This window comes from Phasianus colchicus, chromosome Z, assembly GCF_987193195.1.
Source record: "Phasianus colchicus chromosome Z, bPhaCol1.hap1.1, whole genome shotgun sequence".
Taxonomy (NCBI): domain Eukaryota; kingdom Metazoa; phylum Chordata; class Aves; order Galliformes; family Phasianidae; genus Phasianus; species Phasianus colchicus.
In genome coordinates, this window is record NC_143476.1 from 50,434,465 (window position 1) to 50,448,422 (window position 13,958).

General features: G+C 37.3%; 1 protein-coding gene across 1 annotated transcript in view; it reads right to left on the reverse strand.

The window, feature by feature from the left end:
• AOPEP (aminopeptidase O (putative)) overlaps positions 1–13,958 on the reverse strand; it is a 175,978-nt gene that overhangs the window by 62,393 nt on the left and 99,627 nt on the right. The window contains exons 12-13 of the mRNA XM_090131202.1: positions 3,095–3,157; positions 2,291–2,374 (exon numbers count right to left, since the gene is read on the reverse strand). Coding sequence (XP_089987328.1) covers positions 2,291–2,374; positions 3,095–3,157 — 147 coding nt within the window. The remainder of the gene's footprint in view (positions 1–2,290; positions 2,375–3,094; positions 3,158–13,958) is intronic.

Below are 13,958 nucleotides of genomic sequence, written 5' to 3' on the forward strand. Positions count from 1 at the left end.
AAATTAAAACATTAAAAAAGAACAGGAACATGACAGTTTTGAAGCTAACTTTAGCAAGTTCGTGCTTGTTCTGAAAGCAAGATTAGCTTGGTTTTCTAGCTATACCAGAAGAGGCCAGTAACCTTACTGTAATTGCACTTGTGATACAAGCTGATACCAGCTCTTACTTTTCTGTTTCCTTATTGTTCTGCTCCTCATCTTCCCGTTCTCACCTTATGTTTTTATCTCATCTGTTTTTTTTTTTTCTTCAATCCTTTCTCCATCCTTTTTTCATTACAAATTTATTCTCTTTCTTATTTACTCACAAAGTACTTAATCTGTTGTACAACACTGTTTCTGCTACAAGCCAAGACATATCCAGACAAAGTTAAAAACATACTAGTGTAACATATAATCTGACTGGGTACCACCTACTTTGGCTGGTAAGTCTGTACTGAAAGATAAGTTGTAACCAAAGTCTGAATTTTAATATTGCAATGAAGCTCTGCCGCGCCAAGAAAATCACGCTCCCTTTCCTCTTCTCTGTCTCCACTGGAAAAGCCATCATTGCAATGAACAAATTCCTAGAGAATATAACAATTCCCACCCCTAATCGATAATTTCATTATCAAATGTAAGGTCACTGATATGCCCTTTTGTTCCCAGGCGGTTGACCAACCTGCAGATGCAGTTCTGTGACTGAGTATTGAATCTCAAAGAATTATTAATACTTACACATACTAGAAGAAAATGTGTATTCTTACCTTTAATTTTAATTCATATTGATGTTACAGACCTTGCAACAATATTGTTTTTTGAGAAGAGGGTATTTCATAGTATAATACACTATTTTTTTATTTTATCATTCTAATACGATTAGTCTACACACTAGAGGCTGTGACAGTATAAAGTGGTTTTTAGACTATGTTGAAAATGTGGCAGCGGACCTACTTCTTCCTCTGTAATTTAAAAATTACTTCAAAATGTATGCAATCTGTAGCTTGTATTAGGGCTATTTCCATCTTCAGTGCATTTTGCTCAACAATTCACATATTGATATTTTTGAACTGTTAAGAAATCAGTGGTAATATAGACCAAACAAATAAAAATGGAAAACGTGCAAATAAACATTCACACACATGAAAATAAACAGAAGTTGAATTACTTGGTTTAACAGTTTATGCAATCTCTGTTTAGATCACATCATTCTAAAGTATGACAACACAGAACATCTTATTCTAAATGATATGTAATTTGGTGGCGTTTTTTTAAATGCACTGCAGAGCTGATGAGTCACCACATACAACAATGCACTTTGTAGACATTTGTCAAATACTGCAATGCCCATACTAAGGCAACATATCCCAGGAGCTGGCAGTCATGCTATCAGCAAGAATTTGGCTACAGAAACAGCAATGATTCATCATACATTCTAGAAGCACTGTCGAAACAGCAAAACAACATGCTGCTATTTTGATCCTTTAAAGGTAATGTTTTAAAAAATGATAATTAAAAATATGTTTCTAAAATCAACATGAGCAAAAAAACCCACAAAATTCTGTCAATGCATTTGGAAATGCATCTTTATTCATAAGTGATAAGTATTAGAATCATGTTTTTCCTCAAGAGAACAGAAAAAACGGTTATTTAATACAAGTTCCAGTTGATTATTTACCTCCCTACTTCATGATTTAAGTAGTCAGTATTATAGGAGTATCATAGGAAAAAGAAAAAGTTGTTCATTTACAACAGGCAAAGCACATGTTTTAATGCTTATGCAGTTGAAGAAGTCCTCTGCAGTAATTTCTAAAATAATCACCAAGACACCCTCGTGAATTCCCATGTGCAACTACATGATCTGTAAGACTTAGAAAACCACTTCGACTGAAGAGCCAAAAGCATCATCAGAGCACCTATTTCAGTGCAGGCATCATATATTTTACTGTCCCACTGCTCACCAACAGATTGTTTATCAGCTAAACCTATCTGAAGATTAACAAATAACGGTGCAGGTCCTGTGATAAGCTCTTGTTCTGAAGCGCTACTGATACTTCTGATGAGAGTGCTCTTACCTTTCTTCTGCAGAACACTGAATTTTAACACAAAAACAGGGAACTTTTGTCCCTGAAATTGCAGGCTAATGATTTCTTTCTACCATTTATTTCCATAGAAGTTACATAGTGAAATAATTACTATCACCTCGTCAGAGAAACTAAGAACATCTCTTTATAGTTTATAAGGCATCATCTTAAAATCTTTCTATTATGCAGCCCTTTGCCCATTTACACAAACACACAACATGAATCCTTACCTTTTGAAAAACAACTTTGTCCTGCTTTCTTTTCTTCCTGCTGCTTTTCCTGATCCTCTGGTTCGCCTGAATCCATTTTGTGACCTGGAGTTCAAAACCACAGTGATTTTTTAGAAAGAAGATGTGATGCGAGTGCAGCCACTCGGCATTAATAAGAAGGCTATAAACAGACTCGAGACAATTTTTTCCATTGCTTCACTGGGAGAGGAAAAGCATTTTCCTATCCCGAACGATGTCTAGGTAATCTGCTTAGTTACTTGAACACGGCTGAAGTGAAACACTGTTCTCCGCCCTGTGAAGCGCTATTTTCCTTTCTTTCTTTACTAAAGCAAACTTGCACCTTACCTTTCAGCTTAAGGTGCTTTGGTCGTTGTTTTTTGTTGTTGTTGTTGTTGTTGTTGCTGTTTTTAAATAAAGAAAAGGTGTATGAAGCCAGACCGGGCTGCCAAATGTAAAGTTATTACTCCTGCGTGCAAAAATCCTGGGGACAACCTCTGCATTCCATCCCTTACACCTTCTATTACAAATCAGAAATTTACTTCCAGCCACCGACGTCAGCCGGTGGAGTTGTTATTTTTAACAAAACAACAACACGTGGGTTTTTCCCCCACACAAGCGCCTCTATGCCTGGGAAGAGAGCGACGATGCTTTTGAAGCAAAAGCGGCACGGGAGGAGGTCAGGCGGACAACTCGGGGAGGGGACCCACGAAGGGCGAAGCGGGGCGAAGCGGGGCGAAGCGGGGCGAAGCGGGGCGAAGCGGGGCGAAGCGGGTAGCGGACAGACGGACGGACGGTTCTCCTCACCTCGGCGCTCACTTGCTGCACGAGCTTGCACTCCTTCCAGGTCTCGCCCTCCTCCAGCAGCGGCTGTACGGAAAGAAAGCGCACGGTGAGGCGGAGCCGTGCCGAGCCGAGCCGCTCCCCGAGGAACGCCGCCGCCGCCACCCCCAGCCCAGCCGTCCCGCTGCTTTCGGTAGGAAATACAACACCTCCGTGGGGTCCCCCGCTCCGGCCCCGGAACCCCGCGCAGAGGAGGAGCCTGCCTTAAAGACGTAGGGACCGGCAGGCTCCGGGGTGACCCCACCGGGAGTTTCGCGCCTCCTCCGGCCGGCCTGAAGAGTCGCCGCCGGCGCCCCGCGCTCCCTCCGAGCCCGCAGCCCCAGGACGGCTCTCCCTCTCCCGAGCCCCATGGCGCACAGCTCCCGTAAAGCCCTCCGCAATTTGTCCTAGCAAAACAGCCTTGCGCCCTGGTGACGGGCGAGCAGGCTGGGTCAGGAGTGCGGCACCGTTAATGCCTGACGGCTTGCCCCGGTGCTTTCGTGACGCCGAAGAACGCAGCTGGTAACTGCATGCCGTGCGTTCTGAAGGGCAGCTCGGTACGAGCACCTCAGCAGGTTCTGTTCCTATCGCGGCACAGCAAGTGCAGCACTGAGGCCTCCGAGAAAAACTTGATATTCAACACGGGAGCACGAGCAGGTGATTAAATTTAGGCATGGGCCTTCAGCAGATGTTTCTGCGCTCGTTTTTTTCTTAAGCGCGATGGGAGACGCGCAACTTAGGTCAGCCATGGAAAATCTCAGAAATCTTCTATTTGGGTTATTTTTGATGTTTTGTGTTCAGCATTAAAAACAACTGAGTCACACTTGGTATAACTAAGCTATTCTCAGCGTTTTAGAACTAATTTATACTCTCCGCTATAAATGACCATTCTCTGAAAGCTTCTAAAGAAAAGCCGTCCTCCTGTGAAAAAAGAGGGCTCATAAAAACGTGTGCAGGAGCAAACTGTCCTGCATACAGAATTAGATGGACTTTGCAAACAGAGTTAAGTAAATAAAGGTAGGTCCAATTACTGCCTGCTAAATCTTGACAACATCCCTTTAACTTTGTAACAAGAAGAAGAAAAAGGAAAAAATGTCCTCCTACTCTTTATGTTTTACTGCCACAACATCCTTCTTTCAAGATCAAAAGCTACAGATCAAAGCCAAGATCAAACTCAGTGCTTTAAATAGAAGCAACTTCACCATGAACTATTACACAAAGAAGAACTTTTAAATAGAGCAATCACAATAGAAAATCTTAATATAGATTTTTTTTTTTTTTTCACTCACAAACGGGTCCCCTTAAAGCCAGTGCCAACAACATATTTTTATTTTGTAAAACAGTGTAAAACATTTTCTTCTAAATAGTAGTTCTGAAAAGCTGCTACAAATTGTCTCTCAGTCGGAGTGTTTGAATGGCAGAAGAATGACGGAGCACAGTTCGAAGAAAATGAACAAGAATATGAAGAAAAAAATGTTAGTAGCAAACAGAAATTAATGCAGCTACGTAAAAGAAGAGAAAAACAAACAAACAACAACAAGAACAAAAAACCACCAACTTGAATCATTTAATAGATTAGATCGCACATTCCTACAGAAGTTCTTACAGGAAGGACTGGGTCATAGAAACAGAGAGATATTTTTTCCCAAAATACTTTAAATAATTACACTATCTCTCCCATCAAGTGTTTGGTGGAGAAAACCAGGGGAGAAAATTGGAGAAGACACTGATTTTCAGACTAGCAGATCCTGAGGCTGATTTGGGATGAACACTCCTGAACAAACAAACTGAAAGTGTATTAAAGCTCAGAAGTAGCTCCCATTTTCTCATTAGTGAGTGCACAGCAGTAAAAGAAATGCAACAGGAATTGTTACTGACCTTTTATAGAGGTAATATGTCCCATGGAGCAATATTTGGGGTTTTCTTGTGCTGGCTGCCATACACATAAAAACTTGAACACTGGTCTACTGTAAGATAATTAGATAACTGCAATGCTACTGAAGAAAACAGCTAATGTGCCCATGTGAAGAGACTGCAGAGTTAAAGAAAGCAGTGAGAGGAGCAGGGTGAGCCTAATGAGCCTGTGGCCACACAGTGCAGTTCCTGTGCTGTCAGCTTCTAACTATACTTGTTGATGCCTCCGTAATTACTGATTTAGCTCATGATCAGACTATTTGAGAGAATTTGCTTGGGGAGAGGGAGAATGGAAAGAGATGAAAGGAGGGGAAGGGAAGACAGGGAAAACAGATGGGATGGAATAAAGATCATTTTAGGAACATTGGTTTCCTACTGTATTCTTTCGTATCCCAAAAGGAAAGAGCTAACGCTAGAAAAATGGGTGATGGAACACCTGATTTACAGGGAGAGTCACTGCTTCACACTTCACCAACAGTTCTCTTTTCTGTCCATATGACAATGACCTGTCATTCCTGAATCCCCGCACAACTGAAATTAAGAGATTAGTTCAATCTGTATATCCTTTATTTGGGCAGGCTTTCTTTTGGAGACTGTCTTTTGTAATATTCAGATTGGGAAGCATTTATACATCTCAAAGCATGCAAACGATCATACTTTCAGCAGCAGGATTTTGAACTATGGAGTAGGAGGTAGTACTTTCTACCAAATGGATGAATAGAGGATCAATATCCTAGTACATAACACAGGCAATGATTTACACATCAACTATTCTTCAAGTCATACCAGATTCTAAGTATACAATGAACTTTCAGGATTGCACATAGTCTACAAAACAATAACATATTTATGCAACATACAACTGTTTCATTTGAAACAAGAAATGATTTTATAGTGCTAAGGCTATGATGGCTACTAATAATATTTCATGAATCAATAAAACATTATAATCACACACATTCCCTTTGCCTAAATTGTTTATAATCCCAGCTGGTCTGTGCTGCTCTAATGCTAAAGCATTCAATATTGATAAATGTAGGACATCTTATCTGTGCTGGACATTGAATCAATGATGTTTTGTTGGTTTATACTCCTCAGATAACTGAAAAGCAAAAGCAAAATAATTGAAAAGGGGACAAAAAGTGTATTTACTGTAAATGAATTTCAGAAGAGCTTCTGCAAAGTAGAGCAAATTAATAACTAATGCAGCCAAGTTATTTTCCAGCATTTATTTTCTAGAATTTTGATTTTTCTCTCTATTACTAAATTTTATACAAGTACAGACCTAGATCTATGTGAAATGTAAGTAAAGTCTAGGGACTTCACTATTGTACCATGTTTGGTTCCAGAGGATCTAACGATCTTCACCAGCCTGCAAGTTACAATTTTGTACCTTTGTCTTCCCACATAACATAAAATAATCCTAGGGGTTTTTTGTGTGTGTGTGTGTGTGCGCGGTTTTTTTATTTTATTTTATTTTATTTAATGGAACTTGAATGATACCACCTACTTTTCTGAATGCTGTCATCACTTCTGTCACATCAATAAGATAGTTCAAAGAAACAACAATAAAATGCAAGGCATATTACTGTTTTCCTATAATCCAAAAATTTAGTAAAAAAGTGAGAGAACGCTAGTTGAAATTGGTAGATTAATTTACTTGGAAACTGAGAATAAGGCAGTTGGTCTGGAGGTCTTTTCCAAACATAACAATTCTATGATTTAAGACATGCAATCAGAACAGACTGTGTGAACTGAAATCTACTTCAGTAGAAGAGACTTGCTTTACAGTCCTTTGTAAAAATGTTCAGAAAATTAAAATATAAAAAAGGGATTTTGTCCGGCAACTCACAAAACAATTAATAATGGTTTGAAACATCAGGGGGAACAATTTCAAAGTTTTAAAAATGCTATTGTTACCAGAATTTGGCAGAGACTGAGGAGGCATTAGGCTACAACTGAAAATAGTGAAGCAGCTGTTGCAGCCACATGGCAACCTGTACTTCCAAGAGACAGTATATCAATGGCAGATCAAAATTACTGAAAAAGAAATCAAGTCCAAAATACATTCGTGTAAGAACAGAAAGCCATCCAACTGACTGTGTGCAGTTTTCATGGGGGCAACTTTATTAAAGGAAATGGGAAAGCAAGTTGTTTTGATGCCATGTGTATTTTAGGAAAGATGGTCATTGACACTGATACCATGAATTCAAATATTCTAAAATTCCTCCAGACATCTCTGTGGTGGTGTAAGCACCAACAGATCAGCCTGATGCTTCTAACATTCTTTAATGAAACAGGCCTATAAAGATGTTACGTTAAAGTCAAACTTGCTCTTCCTGAAAACATCTCTACCTCTAAGAGATAACAACCTGCTGAAACAGACACTTTAAGGATGTACTTTCAGTACACTGCAATATGACTTTCGAATAATGATACTGAAAATACAACCTTCAGATACCCATTAGCAACTCTGTGATGGGGAGAGAGTTCATAGTTAAAGATGAAAACCCGCAACCAGCTATTTAGTCTAAGATCAAATCCATAATCTGATACAGAAAGTTTCTCTGACCTCTAAGTAGTATACTTACAACTTATTTCTAAACAATAATATGTAACGTATATATAATGACACACAATGTGTATATCATATAAATAATATCTACTGAGATCCTGGTGAGCAGTGGATAGTTACAAGCTGGCCAAAATACATAGAAATTTGAAAGTTCTTTGTATTTATTTACTGTTGCTATTGTTGTAGTTGTTTTTCATTTTTTACTTGAAATTACGGGGAAAAAACAAACAAAAAAACCCAAAACACAAAGATAAACATGCTTGAACATGGATACTGGAGAGTCCTGCACCACTCATGTACCAAGTAGTGTTTTCTTTCTTCCTCTGGCATAAAGAGACAAAGAAAGTGAAGCTGCTGTGTTTCTTGTCCAAAAAACCAGAATACCTCTTTCAGAGGTACTGACCTCTGAGTCTTGCTGATCTCTTGAAGCAATCAAAAACCCTTCCATCAGCTCCAGAAAAGGAACATATTCAAGACAAAAGCCAATTAGCTGTTAACCAATATGCTAAAGATAATAGCCATGACTTGAACCATGACTTTCACTGCTAATTTTTATACTGACCAATAGGTTTGTCAGCCTTTCAAAACTATCTTTCCCAAGACATCTTCATTTTGGCATTTAAACTTCACTGTGAGCCTAGAAGAGAGCAGGAGAGCAGACAGAATAGCTAAAGCATCCTGGAAAAGGATTCCCTTCTGTATTAGGTTTTTGCATGGCAACGTTTTTGTAGCAGGGTGGCCTCTTTGAGTACAGCCCAGCAGCTGCCCCATATCGGATCAGAGCCAGCTCCCACTGCTCCAAAGGAACCTGCCACTGCCCAGAGCTGAAGGACCCATTCTAGAGCAGTTCCTGAAGGGTTGTATTTTCTCCAAATAAAACAGAAGGTAATTATCATCTATATCTTTACGAGTAGAGTATATCTTTACCTGCTAAATGGTAAGCGTGTAAAAAGCAAGGTAAGATCTTGACATTGCTTCTATCAACTCTGGTGGAGGACAGCAAATTGTTACATGGTATTCTGTTACAATCTGCCCTCTAAAAGTACTTAGAAGTTCAATGTTTTTGCAGAATGCGTGAAAAAAAGCATCAGACTCCAGAGCAAAGAGCTTCTGTCATCACCTCTGGCCAGAGTAGAGAGCAGTGTGAGGCTACGAACCCTCAGGAGCACCTTATTTCTGACTAGATGTCTGGATGAACCCACAGATCACAACTGAATTGGCCAGCATTACGATGACTTCAAGTACATAGTTTGTATTTACACACATGCATGAGATGCACCTTTCCTACATGTTAATTCCTCCCATTCACATGCATGTCTTTCTATAACTACAGAACGAAGAGCGATTTTTCAGGCAGTAGATGAGTATTTCTTTCAAAATCCTTCAATTGCTGTGTGGCAACTTATTCCTGTCAAATAGAGTTTTTTTACATCAGCTTCACAGCCATTCTCCTGCACTAGAAATCTCTCAAACATTGTTTTCTGAAATAGCATTTGACTGTTATTATTTCATATCCTGTGTCCAATTCAGTAAAATGAATTATAACAGGCTCTAAACTTGAGATATTTCACTCATTCAGGGGCCTCCGCTCTCCAAAACAGCTTAAAAATATTAAATCCTCTAAGAATTGTTTCGACTGAATAAAAATTAATTGGTTGCTAACTTCTTTTCATAGGATATTTTTACTGTCAATTAGAATCAATGTTTATTGCTGTGCAAGCACACCTGTGTCCACATTTGACAATTCTCTATTCAACACTTCTGTAAAAAAGGACTTGTCCTTCCTCCCTCTGCTGTGTTTCCATCCCCTGCATATGTAGATGGGAGAGTAGGAGCTTGGGAATGTGAACCTGATCCAGCATTGACTGACCAGGCAGCAAAACCTTATTGTTCTGGAGATACCAAACATAACTCCTTTCTAGTAGGGATAAGCTCAGTCATTCTGCACATAACATAGCTTTTGTGTTCAGCAGTACAAATAGAAAAAGGGAAATAGAATGACTGCTGGAGATTTGTTAAACTTAAAAAGATTCTGATGAACAAATGTGTGGAATCCAGTCCGCAGTTATTTTAGAAATGGAACATTATTTCAAATGCACTTTGTACTTCCTAGCTGGACATACATAATGATGATAGGTAGAATGAAGGAAAAGTGAAAGATATTTGTGAAAATCTGACTATTGACTGGAGGGGTAAGCCAATTTTAGCAGGTCATTAAACTCCAGTGAAGTATCCTCCTCAACCTAACTGCATATGTCCATTCCAGCTAAAAATCCCCAAATGACTTTTTTTTTTCTGAATTGTTCAATTATTGCCTAAACTAAGATTTCTATGATTATGTTTTAAATATCACTTTTAGAAGGGAGGCAATAAAATGCTACGGCCAATACTTTCCAGTCTAACATTTAAAAATGAACTTCCACCTCCAAGTTACTGAGCACTATGTATGCCAAGCCTGAGGAAATCTGCTTTCCAATTTTAGAATGGGATCATGCAACAATTCATACAAATGCTATTTTTATCATGAGTGTCTGTGTCTTACTTCTAAAATTAGCAATCACATGCAATGCCAAAGAAACTTACCCAAACTGTAACAATACTCTACGCTATGACTGAATTTGAAATATGTATATCTGAAATAAACTTGGTGACTTATCATTTTATATAAGTCAATAAATTTATATAAACTCAATTTTCTTGAGTTTTTTAATTGTTCAACAAACAAAAAATATTTAAGTTTTGGGCCTTGTTCAGCAGTATTATGTGCAATTTAGAGGGATATTTTGTGACAATAACCTTCTTTATTTTTAAATAATAATAATTCTTATTACTTTTTTGATAGTTTGCCACAAAAAGATACATTTTTTTCCACTTTGTTCTATCTGCGAAGACTTGCAGATGCATAATTATTATCTAAATAGAATGTCTTTTTGTGTATTTTTCCTCTCTGTTATTCACCTGATAACTATGCATACTACAGTGCTATACTGTGTTTTTCAAAATCCCATATTCTAAGAAAATCAGACGTGAAGTTGACAGTAAAATGATTTTTTTTTTGCTATCCTTAGAGATGATTATCCATTAATCAATTTACATTGATGACCTATGCTAACTTGGAATTTAAAGGACTTTGGAAGGATTTTTTTATCTGCTAATCTCCAAGGAGGTTAATAGCAAAATAAAACTTTTTTTTTTTTTTTTCTTATGGGGAACATCTGTTCTTCAATATGTACTTTCCTTATACGAGAATAATTACTTTTATAAGTAGCAATTATGCTTTCTTCAGTTTACTTCTCAAGTATCAGCTCATTAAACTTCAAATATCAGTAATTCTCTGCAATGATGTGAAAACATACAAAAACGAGTCATCGTTCAGATAAAAAATAAAAAATAAGCTGATCAGCAAACTTCAGTATTGAAGCAGCAGCACATTGTTGTTGTGACTAGTACTTATTACCAAGTTTGAAATGAGTCTAACAGTCACAATTTAACTTAATTAAACAAGTATGAAAATTATCCCTTTTCATAACTGTTTCCCATTTTTTTCTCCCAAATTACAAGCTTGAATGACCTACTTAGCAGGTCATTCTTGCTGCCAGTGCCTACAGATTTATAATATCTCAGCAAACGCTACAAGTGTCTCTTGTTTACTGTCTCAACGTTGCTATCCACTCATCTACCATTATTATATACACCTACACAGAAAAATTGCAAAATAAAGCACAACTAGATAATACCAAGTGTATGTCCAAGCCTTAAGTTATACTCTCACCCAGAAAGAAATTTCTCTGCTGAAAATTTTTCTAATACCATCTGTAAAACTTGAGAAAATAATTGCTGAAGATAATTTAGAAGCATAAGTACATTCTTTAAAAAAATTGCTTGAATTTGTTTGGTTTGTTAATAATTGACTGTAACCACTAAACTATGATGCATTCTGCTACAGATCTACCCCTTCATTTTTCATTTTCTCTTAGCAAAAGGAAACAGGAAATGTATAAAGTTTATAACTTATGCAAAAGTCACGATTCTTTTTAGTAACAAATGACTTCCTTAGAAATCATACTACTCATAGATCATATTATTATTCATATTATGTACTTGAGCTGCTGCTAGAACATCCCTTAAAATTTATGAAATCACAGACAGATATTATCTACACTGATTCAGAACAATCCACAAACTATGTTTTACTTCATTTTTAAAAAATAGTTTAGTGAAGTTTTGCTATGGGTTTCCTTCAGCTATGCAATCTATTTCCTCGAGTAGGATGATCCGAAAACCAGCCATGTATAAACAAAACCAGAAATACTATGAATAAATGAATATTCATCAATGGAAGAACTCTTTTGACAGTGTATTTCTAGAAGTATGTTTGGTTTACAAGAAACATTAGTATGTATGGATTAAGTTACCTTCCTTCACCATAGTTACAACCCCCCAACCTCCCTGATCAGAGAGGAAAAAAATATATATATTTAAATACAAGTATTTTTAGCACTGTAAGAGCAGGCTGTCTTCCACTGTTCATTCAGAATCAGAAATCATGGCAGTGTTCTCCTGATGCTCATGAAAAGCTGTACTATTCTGAAATACCTGTTGGTAGTAGCTATTATAATCAGGAAACACTGTTTAAGGTGCAACAGGCAAAATAATTAAGTTTAACAAATGGATGAAACAGCAACTCAGGAGTGAATCTGAAGAAGATCATTTTCATAACACAAGGTAGCAAATCAAATGTACATTCAAGGAACACTCAAGATAAGATAGCAAGTTTACCAACAAATAAGAGCAAGTTGTGAACAATGCAGCTTCACAGTGGCAATAAAAAGGTAGTAAAATGAGAATGAGGTAGAAAAGTACTTTTAGGAGTTTATGAGATACAGAAACTACCTAGTGCTAATTCATCTGTTACTCAATTAAAAATGCCCAATGCTAAATATTTTAAGTTTATTTTTAAAAAGATTAACTTGCTAGGGTAGCATAGGAAATTAACACAAAGTAAATGGAAAGACACTATGAAAGACAATCTATGCAGAACATATCCTCCACAAGCATTCAGCCTTTTAGTTTTAAACTGTAATTAAACTAGAGCAAATCTATTATACAGACGGAAACAGAAGCCATACTTCAGAGAACAAATCATCAGTGGCATGAATAAAGTGGACTCAAGTGAGCTCATAGGTGTTTTCCTGCTCTAAATGCTGTTTCATTCTTCTGATTCTACTGTTTCCCAGCTTAAATCATTGACTGAAGTTAGTGGTGTTATGTCATTACTAGCCTTGCGCGTGATAAAGGTATTCTATAATCTTCCAGTGAGTCACTTCTGAGGCAGCGCTGCATGCTGGAGGGTTGCTGATACTTGATTTGATAAATGGTGTTTTCAACAAGACGTTTTGCCTTCTCAAAATGTGTTCCCAGGAAAACATCTTTCTGACAGCATGTATTTCAGAAAAGCTTGCTTATTTTCCATCTCTTATGATCCTTGTTGTTTTCTACATAAGAAAACCTTACTGAACAGCAAGCTTCAAGATAACTATTGTGCTATGGCACTCTCCCATTTATGAAAAAGATTGGCCAGGAATTATCACGTATTCTGTTTTATAAGATTAACCCTTTAATGCTTTAGAAAATACAGAAGCTGGAAGTGTAACTTGGCATGCAGAATTCTTTCTTTCACAGCAACAGGACAATTCCATTTTTATTGATTGGTATGACTCCTTTAACTTACAGAGTTACTCTTAATTCGTACTGGTGTATAGAAGAGCCTGGAAACTGGCCCAGTATTTAGAAAAAACAAAATGCCTTTTCTGAGAGTTTGATGGTAACAAGAGATTGATTAACATTATGATTTTGCTAGTTATAAAAAACAAGTTGAAACGAGTACATATGTGTTTTTATACATATACATCTACATACTGTTCCCTGGACAGAATTGGAGGCAAGATTAGGGAAGGCAAAAGATACACAGTACTGGTAAAAGAGTACAGATCTCTATGAGATCAGTGTCATGATGCATGACTCAAGGAACACAAAATGTTAATTTATCCACTGGAAGGAAAATGTGAAGTAAGACTTCTTCAAGCAATGTAAGTGGAAAGTATACCCTCAGCATTTACACAAGTCCCTGGTAATTGTCTCAGGCTAGACACCATCATGAAGATGCTGAACTGACGGGAAGGCTAGAAACTCTGTCTTTAAGAATCATGTTGTTATGAAATCTTACAGAACACACAAGGTTGTACAGAGCTGATATATTTTTATACAACCAGGGAAGAAAACTCTTAAATAAATATTTTTGTAGATAATGCTGAGTAAATGAGCATGTAAACGAGCTGAGTGAATTTTCTTTGTGTTCAA